This window comes from Monoraphidium neglectum (genome assembly GCF_000611645.1).
Source record: "Monoraphidium neglectum strain SAG 48.87 unplaced genomic scaffold scaffold02754, whole genome shotgun sequence".
Taxonomy (NCBI): domain Eukaryota; kingdom Viridiplantae; phylum Chlorophyta; class Chlorophyceae; order Sphaeropleales; family Selenastraceae; genus Monoraphidium; species Monoraphidium neglectum.
In genome coordinates this window covers 1-8,212 of record NW_014010874.1, presented here as the reverse complement: position 1 = coordinate 8,212, position 8,212 = coordinate 1, and the positions used below count along the sequence as shown (strand labels likewise).

General features: G+C 65.3%; 3 protein-coding genes across 3 annotated transcripts; 1 reads left to right on the top strand and 2 right to left on the bottom strand.

Annotated features, from left to right (window-relative positions):
* Positions 1–25: 25 nt before the first annotated feature.
* MNEG_11463 (hypothetical protein) lies at positions 26–2,894 on the bottom strand (the record flags this gene model as incomplete). The annotated part of the gene is made up of 9 exons (XM_014040067.1): positions 26–87; positions 173–306; positions 657–749; positions 924–1,099; positions 1,400–1,471; positions 1,702–1,717; positions 2,009–2,049; positions 2,250–2,572; positions 2,888–2,894. 9 exons carry the CDS (start codon positions 2,892–2,894, stop codon positions 26–28), a joined length of 924 nt encoding a protein of 307 aa, XP_013895521.1.
* A 1,393-nt stretch (positions 2,895–4,287) lies between these two features.
* On the bottom strand, positions 4,288–5,994 carry MNEG_11462 (hypothetical protein; the record flags this gene model as incomplete). Its single annotated transcript, XM_014040066.1, has 6 exons — positions 4,288–4,375; positions 4,641–4,706; positions 4,878–4,934; positions 5,115–5,237; positions 5,532–5,730; positions 5,931–5,994. 6 exons carry the CDS (start codon positions 5,992–5,994, stop codon positions 4,288–4,290), a joined length of 597 nt encoding a protein of 198 aa, XP_013895520.1.
* A 1,192-nt stretch (positions 5,995–7,186) lies between these two features.
* MNEG_11461 (hypothetical protein) lies at positions 7,187–7,337 on the top strand (the record flags this gene model as incomplete). The annotated part of the gene is made up of 1 exon (XM_014040065.1): positions 7,187–7,337. A coding segment is annotated over one exon (151 nt), but the record flags the coding sequence as incomplete, so codon positions are not given.
* Positions 7,338–8,212: the final 875 nt, after the last annotated feature.

Here is an 8,212-nt window from a genome sequence, read left to right as displayed (position 1 = left end):
GGGTGGAGAGGCTCAGCCACTGGCATCACAAGGCGGCGCGGTTTCGCGCTCGCGCAGGTACGCGGCCCGGCCGTCGCAAGCAGGAGGCTGCGCGGGAATCGGCGTGCCACAGCGGCCCAGTAGGGAGGCTGGGACCTGTGAGGAGCCCCATGTGAAAAGGCCCTCTGCTCACCCACGAACAGCACCGCGTGCGGCTCCATCAACTGGTTGCCAGTGCGCTCGACGCCGTTGTAGATGCCGCGGGGTTTGTCCTTGAAAAAGGTGCGCAGGTCCTGATAGACGTTCAGCCGCGTGATGACGCCGCCCCTGTATGTGCGTCCGTGCAGGTGGAATCGTGGTTGTGTGCATTAGAGGGCCTCTTCCCCGGTTCGTCGCACGAGCGCGCACACATGCACAGACTCGCATGTGTTGGAAAGAGTGCAAGTCGACGTGCATATGAGCCCCAAAGTGTGATGACTGTTCGTGGAGACGAGCCAGCGTGGAAAGGCTTGCCCGGGGTGCGCCGTTCAATTGAATCGCTGAAGCCGAGACATTCGCACGCCCCTTGACATGCGAGCGGCAGGCACGCCTTCGCACGCGCCTGGACCGGCGCCCGCGCCATGGCGCAGAGCGCTGCAGCGAGGCGCCGGCGCGGCGCGCGGCCTGCGGGCGCTCACCAGTTGCGAATGTGCTGCTGCACCTCCCACGGGGTGTTCAGCTGCTTGTAGCTGAACGTGCCCTGAGAGATCGCCGGGTCCTGGTTCTTGCACCTGCAGTTTGAAAAACCGGGGTCCTGACCGTCAGCAAGAAGTGCTGAGTCAGCGTGGCGAACGCTTGCTTGCAAGAACAGAGCACCAAGCCCCGGACAGGACCACGACGCGAGAGCGGCCCCCGCGGCGCCGCCGGGCCCCGCAAACCTGGTGGCCGCCCCCGCCTGGGCTCACTTTTCGGCACAGTTATCTTTGTTGTAACTCGCGCCCTCGCTGATGGTGTAGGGGAGGCAGTCCTCGGTCACGAGCTTCCGCTTCGATGGCTGGAGAGCCTTCACGGCGTCCAGCACAGAAACTGTTGACCTGCAGGTGCGCTCCTCCCCATGCTCCGTGCTGCAAGAGTGGAGCGCCTGGGTTCGCGGGGCGGCGGGCAGCAGGCAAGCGCGCGCGGGCGCGTCACGGGGGCAGGGGAGTGCTTCAAGGCGGGCGGCGCGGCTCAGCGTGCGGGGCTCAGCGCGAGCGAGCCTTCAGGAGGGTCTGGGGCGGTCCGCTCCCCCCCCCCCCCCAGTGCATGCGCAACTGCAGGGGGTGCCCTGTGCGCCGGCACCCCGGCAGCCTCGCCCCAACACTGGAAGCCCGTGGGTTGATGAGAAGGGGCACCACCGACGGCATCGCTCCCCTTTTCCCCTACAAGGGCCACCCCGGTGTACCTGCACGCTCCACTCCTTGGATTTGGCACTCTGCTTCAGCGCCGCGCTGACCGCAGCCTCGGCCGCGCTGATCTGCGAGGGGACGCGGGCGCGGCGTGGCCGTGCGCAGCGGTTGGCAGCGGTTGGCGGAGAGGTGAGAGGCTCGGCGCTGCGCTGAGGCGCATGCACGGGTTCCCGCATGAAAGGCATCCCACGGGGCCGGCAGCCAGGCGGGAAGCCGCGGGTGCTGGCAGCCCTGCCAGCAGCTGAGGCAGAACAAAGGAGCTGGAGGCGACGCGGCAACAGCAAACCCTGCAGCTCACGGTGGCGAACGATGTGCTGCAATGGTGTAGGGAAGGTGGAGGGAAGATGGAGGAGGTGGAGAACGAAGGGGAGTGGGGATGAGGCTTAGGAGAGCTGGAGGGCGCGCGATGTGAGCTTCCGAGTGTTGGCCGGGCAGCAGAGGGCAGGGCAAGCCAGGCATCAGGGTGGGCCTTGGTGCAGCGCGATCGAGGTGCTGAGGAGGTGACCCGAGCCTCATGAGCGCTCATCAGTGATATAAGCGTGAATGAGCTACCGACTGCCCTGCGCATGTGTCAGCAGTGGTGGCGGTGGCGCCTGCTGGCTCACCAAGTGAGGCAGTCCTTTTGGTCCCGCACCGGCGAAGCCAGCTGCGAGCGGGGGCCGCGCCGGCGGCGGTGGGTAGCAGCACGAAACGAAATGCGCGGCGTGAGGGGTGCGCCGACCGCGCGAGCCAGCGCCGCGGCCGCTGGCGCGCACACAAGCAGCCCGACGATCAGGATTCCAAGGCTGTTTCGCGGGCCGTCGGGCCGCCGGCCGAGCCAGGGGTGCGCTTGCCGGCCGCGCTCACCCCCGCGGTGCGTGCGTCGAACGCCTGCTGGCTCATAGCAACGTAAAGCGTGCCGATCTCATCCAGAGTGGCGGACGACTTGCAGAATGACTTGATGCTCGAGGAGCACGCGCCGCTGGGGTTCGCCTTGAAGAGCGTCCTGAAGCTCTGCGCCTGCGCCAGCAGCTTGGACAGGGACGCGAGGCTCTGCGCCGCCCCCAGCCTGGCGTTCGGGTCGTCGGCCAGGCCCTGGGCCCGCGCGCCGGGCGCCAGCAGCGCCGGCGCGAGGAGCAGCAGCACGGTCGCCGCCGCGCCGCCAAGCGCGGGGCGGGCTGGCTTGCGGCCTGTGAGGTGTTGCAGGCGGTGTCGATCGGCATGGAGCGGCGCCGTCGCCTAAAAGGCGCCGTAATGTGCGGCCGCTGTGTCGGCCAGTTCGAGCGCAGCCACGACGCACGTGTCCAACGCCTCACCGCATCCGCGAAACAAGAACCAGCATGCTAGCACAGGGGCTGCGCCAACTGACGTGGACGTGTGATGACGATTTCCTCAGGCGCACGCAGTGCTGGCTCGGGGAGCGCGTACTCGGGCGGCGAGAACAATTTGGGCACAGACCTCCGTGTGCCGGGATCCCCTCACCGATCAGACCGGGTGGTTCTCACCTGTCATGACTGTGTGATCGCCTCCTTGCGATGGAGGCGGCGTCCACCCCACACTCCGCGGTCCCGCCCAGAGACCGGAGTGCCGATCTCGAACTCTGTGGCCCCGGCGCTCCAGGCGAACACTGCCTGAATGTGATAATTTAACATATGGTGACTGGCGGGAACAGCTTCGCCCGAACACTAACCATGGGAGATGGGGAGATGGAGCGTCAATGTGGCCTTGCGTGCGGATGGCTTCCTGGGCGCGACACCTCGGGTGACCCCACGCCCTGGGCACGGCCCCGCCCACGTTTGCATCCCTGTGAACGTGTAGATGCCCAATGCCTGAGCGCTGCGACCATCAGCGGGCGAGAATCAAGGATCAGGCAGCCACCGCCAGTGGTTCTGCTTGCTGTGAACGAGGCCTGAACACCCCAAGCAGCGGCCGGCGTCCCACGATTCTCCACTCTCGTGTGACCAGTCAAACTACAAACTAAGGGAGTAATCAAGATTTGGCGCCTTTACTTAGACGTGGAACTGTGGGGGCTGCAGTGTGATCGTGTGTAGAGTACGTGGCCCTATGGAGTGTGTATTGCGCGTGGTGGCCAGAGCCTCGCTGTGCGATATTTGTGGTTGGGCTCTGGTAGTACCTCCCTCACTAACAAGGTTACAGCGTATGGGTGATGACGGGGCCGCACTGCGGCAGGAGCACAGCGTTGCATCCTCCCCCAGTCCGCACCCTGCAGGATCAAGCGAGCTGCCTAAATTCTGTGTGTGGTGACGACGGCTGAGGCGACAGAAAAAAAGACAAAGTACTGTAGTCAGGTGAGGCGAAAACGTGATAAGGGGAGGTGGCATGGCACCGCTGCCGCCGCAGCCAGCCTGGAAAAGTCGTGGGACCGCACTGCCCTTGTCGCCGGGCAGTGGGTGCTGCTGTGGGATGGCGGTGACGCCATATGACATCTTTAAAGGCGCAAACATATTGATGGCACACGTGTGCGTTGCCAGCTGAGACATGCCAAAGCCAAGGCAAAAGGCGTCGAGTCGCACACCTGGTTGGAAAAAGGGCGGGGCTGTCGTGGCCACGTCGTAAAATGAGGGGCGGCGAATGGCCTTGCCTTCCACGGGCTGCGGTCAGGTAAACAGCGCCAGCCTTGGAGGAGGGCGCGCGCTACACCTGGAGGCCCCGACGTTGAGGCGCAGTGCTGGGTGTGACACCGCTCCGCATGATACAAAAAGCACTCGTGGGTGACAAATGCCTCTCGTCATAACGGCCTGAGGTGAGCGCCGCCGGCTCAATCCCAAGTGGCGGCAGCACAGGGCGGGGACGACCGCGGGCGCCCAGGCCGGTAGCGGGCAAACCTAGGGACGCGAAGGCAAGGCCCGCGCGTGTGCGCGCCGCGTAAATGGCGCCGCCCAGCTCAGTCCCACAACGCGTACGTGTCATCCCCCCCTGCGCGGCGGTCGAAGCGCTCGCGCTCCGCCTTGTCCTGCGTGGTGCGCAGCTGCCTGCAGGGCGCGTGCGGGCGTGCGGGGGCGCCGCGTCAATGCAACTGAACAAGGGCGGGTCTGGCGCAGGCGGCTGGCGCACACCACTGCATCGTGATGTCACCAGCAGCGCACGGCCAAGCCTGTGGCAACCACGCACTGCTTGCCATCAGGCACGCGTCCGGCCGGAATCAGACGCCGGCGGCTCCCATTTGCTCAGCACATGGTTAGCGTCTGGCCCTGCAGCATGCCCGTCGCCTTACTGGCCAGGCCGGCGGTGCCTCACCTCTGGGTGTGCTGCAGCTCCCGCTCCAGGGAGATCATCTGGCTGCGCGTGAGCCCCAGCTCGCCCCTGCGCGAAGCGCCGGTGCGTTGTCAGCAGCCAGAGGCGCGGATGTCGCGCACAGGGCAGCACAAGCGCAGGGCTGAGGCGGCGGAGGGCCGCGCAGGGCGCAGGCAACGCAGGGGGCGGCCGGGCAGGAGGGCAGCGGAGACGCGCAAGGGGGGCAGGTGTTGAGCTCACTGCGCCGCCTCCAGTGCCTCCTTGGTGCGCAGCAGCTCCCCGTAAGCGCTCTGCCACCTGTCGAGTGCAGTGGGACGTTGGGTGGGCGGTTGAGTGGGTGGGTGGCTGGCAGCGCAGGCGCCGCTTGGGCCGGGTGGCGCACAACACGATGACGCAAAAAGCACAACTGCCGCTCTCAGCTGCCCATGCAGCGGGGGCGCGGCGGCGCTCGGACGCCCCACCCCGGGCGCAGCTCACTTGCCGACCGCCTCGCCGCGTGCCGCCTCGGCCGCCGCGCAGCGCTCGAGCGCGGCCGCGACCTCGCTGCCGCTGCCGGCCAGCTGAGCCGCCAGGCCCTCCTTCACCTCCGCCAGCTCAGCACTGGGCCGCCGGGGGCATGGGATGGCGCGCAACAACAGATAGCATGCGGCCGTAGAGGTAAAGGCGGAGAGGGGCACATGGTTGTTGGGGTTACGGGTCCGTATCAAAGATCAGTCGGGCAACAGCGGGACAGCAAAGGCCTGGGGCAAGGGCAGCGCGACTTCAAAGCAGCACGCCGCCACGCTGTCGAGCGCAACCCTGAGCGGCGCACAGCCAGCACCCGCGTGCCCAGCCGGCCCCCGCCTAATCCGCCCTGAAGCCTTTGCTACACCCCTGCCCCTGCACCCCGCTCACAGGCGCGCCTCCCACGCCTCCTTGGCAGCCCGCAGCTCCTCCCCCCGCGCCGCCAGCGCCTCCCGCGCCGCGTCGAGCTCGACCTTGAGCCCGCCGGCCTCCCCCCTGGCCTCCGCGCTGATGCTGGCGGCGCGGCGGTTGGCGTCTGCCAGCTGCGATTCGAGGTCGCGCACGCGCGTATCACGGGCCTCCAGCTGACCTGGAGGGCGGCAGCGACGGCGGCGGTGGCATGGCTTGAAAGGGGAGTGCGGAGGGCTTGTCTGGCGGCGGAAAAGAGGGTATTAGGACTTCCAGGGTATGAGGACTTCCGTGGTCGTGGCGCTGCAGGCAGCGGTCGGATGGCCCAGGCGCTCAGCGCAGGCGCGTGGGGTCGGCCGGCGCGCGAAGCGCACACCGCACCTGCGATGCAGCGCATGCGCTTGCGCTGCAGGCCGAGGCGCAGCAGGGCCGTGCTGAGGGCCATGCCGGCCACCGCGATAGTGCTGCCAACCGCGACGCCCGGGGCCGCGCCGGACGGCTGGCGGGCCGCTGAGAGACGATTTGGAAGGGTGAGGCCCGGCCGATGTCAAGCGGCACGGGCGCACCAGCTGCAAGCGACCCGCAACGCAGGACCCGGATGAATGTGCTTGGATGCCACGCCCAACTGCGCCCGCCGCTGGTCCGAACTGGGGCGGAGGCTGTCGGCGATTTCGTGTGCGCAGGTGTTGTGCGCGCCAGACTGCAAAATCGACTTGAACAGCAGCGCTGCCTATGGTGCCCGCAGCTTTGTCTCTCACCTGATCGTGGAGGTCGCCCTGAAGCCTGCTGCGGACGGTGCCTCCCCTCCAGCAGGCTTGCGTGTCGTCCGTGCTGTTCAACCTCCTTGGACGCCTCTACCGTGCTCAGGTCTGAGACCTCCAAAGACGGCTTTGCAGCAGATTTCTCCATCATACGGCTGCTGCTGCCCACTGATAATGCGTGATGTACCCTAGATCAGCCGCGTATGTTTGGCGCGGTCAAACGCGGGCTATACGCGATGAACCGCCAGTATATCTCATATTTCAAGCATATGAAAAGCATGAGAAAGCGCTCACAGACCAGCAGGCTGCTCACTGCTTTGAGTGTGTTGGTCATGTGAGGTGTGATGACTGTTCGAGTTGGCGGGTGGAGGACGACGACAAGGACATTGTTGGAGGGCTGAGACCTGTGGGGCTGATGCCAGTGATGCTGCAGTGATACATGGCTGTGTGTGCCCCAGTTCGGTACCGTACCCGTGCTCTGGCAAGCCATCAACAGACGGGGCATGCCTTTGCCTGCACAGCAGCTGTTTGAGGCGATTCTATAGCACAGCAGCAGGTGCGAACTTTCAAATGCATTGATTGTGCTGCTTTTGAAGGGATCAAACATGTATCACAAAGCAAAGGCGGCAGAGCGGCAAGGTAACGCCAGCAGCAAAAGCATGAAAGCAGTCGCCACCCTCCTGCAATCATCGGCGCATCTCAATGCACATGTGAATTTTCTCAATTTCCGCGCACGCGCAATAGAAATTGGAATCATCCATCAAGCTTCGACCGTACACGGAGGACTCAAAGAAAACCCCCGTCCGAAATCAATTGACCGCGCACAACTCGCATGTTTCTCGCGTTCGTCACAACATATTACAAATCTTAGCCTTTATGGAGCGCAGCAGCCGCAAGCAGAAGACGCTGCGCAGCCTGCCAGTGCACTGTTTGACGGGCGATGACCTTGCTGCGGAAGGGGCGCGCGGAGTGCGGTCGGGGTTTAATTCGCCGTCCAACGACCACAACCGCTTCCTTAGCTCTGCTGGTAAGTGGAAGATTGCGAAACGGCTCTTTCTGTGTGCGCACGTGTGCATATGTAGCCTCGAGCATTGTGCAACAGGTGGGTGTTAAGGTGTGGACTCCACACCGGCTGTGCGAACTAACCGTGGTCACGCGCAAATGGCACCGCAGGCTCAATCGAGCGCCACTTCTTGCGCCAATTTAAGCGCCCCGAGGAATACAGCGCGCTCAGGTCCGGTCTGCAGCCGCCGAGCGCTGGCAACGGCAGCGGCAGGAGCTCCGCGCGAAACCGCTTTGCCAGTGGCGAGGACGTCGCTGGGATCAATCCCAAACAGCCTAACGCCTCGGCCGTTAAGACGGCAGCACGCGCGGCATGCGTGTCTGTCACGCAGCAGGGCGCGCCCTGCTACACGCGCCAAGTCATGGTTACGGCCGACCTCGTGAACGGGCGGCCCCTGCAACGAGCAGCAGCGACGGCAAGCGGCGAGGCGTGGCGGGCGGCGCGTGTGCGGGTGTTTACTGTGCCTGCTGCCAGGTGCGGCTCGTTCGCTGCGGCTTGGAACCATCGCACCGCCCGCGTCCACCTGTCGCATGGAATTAGCTGGCACGGCTTGTGTTTGACGCGCCTGGTGCGCAATGGTCCAATCCGTCAGTTCGCAACATCAACTGCAGGCACGGCTATGGAGAGGGGGGCGCGCGGGCCCCCCACCAGGACTATCGCTGGTACAAATACCATGGATTTGCGGGGCGTGGGGCGGCCACGGCGTGGGCCTGCAATCCCAGCAAGGCGCAGCGCGAATGAATTGACTTTGTCCTCTTAGTAACAGATAACACATACGCTCTATCTACCTGGGCGGTCTGCTCACCCGTCTTGAAAGTGCGCCCCGCCCCACTCCGCGT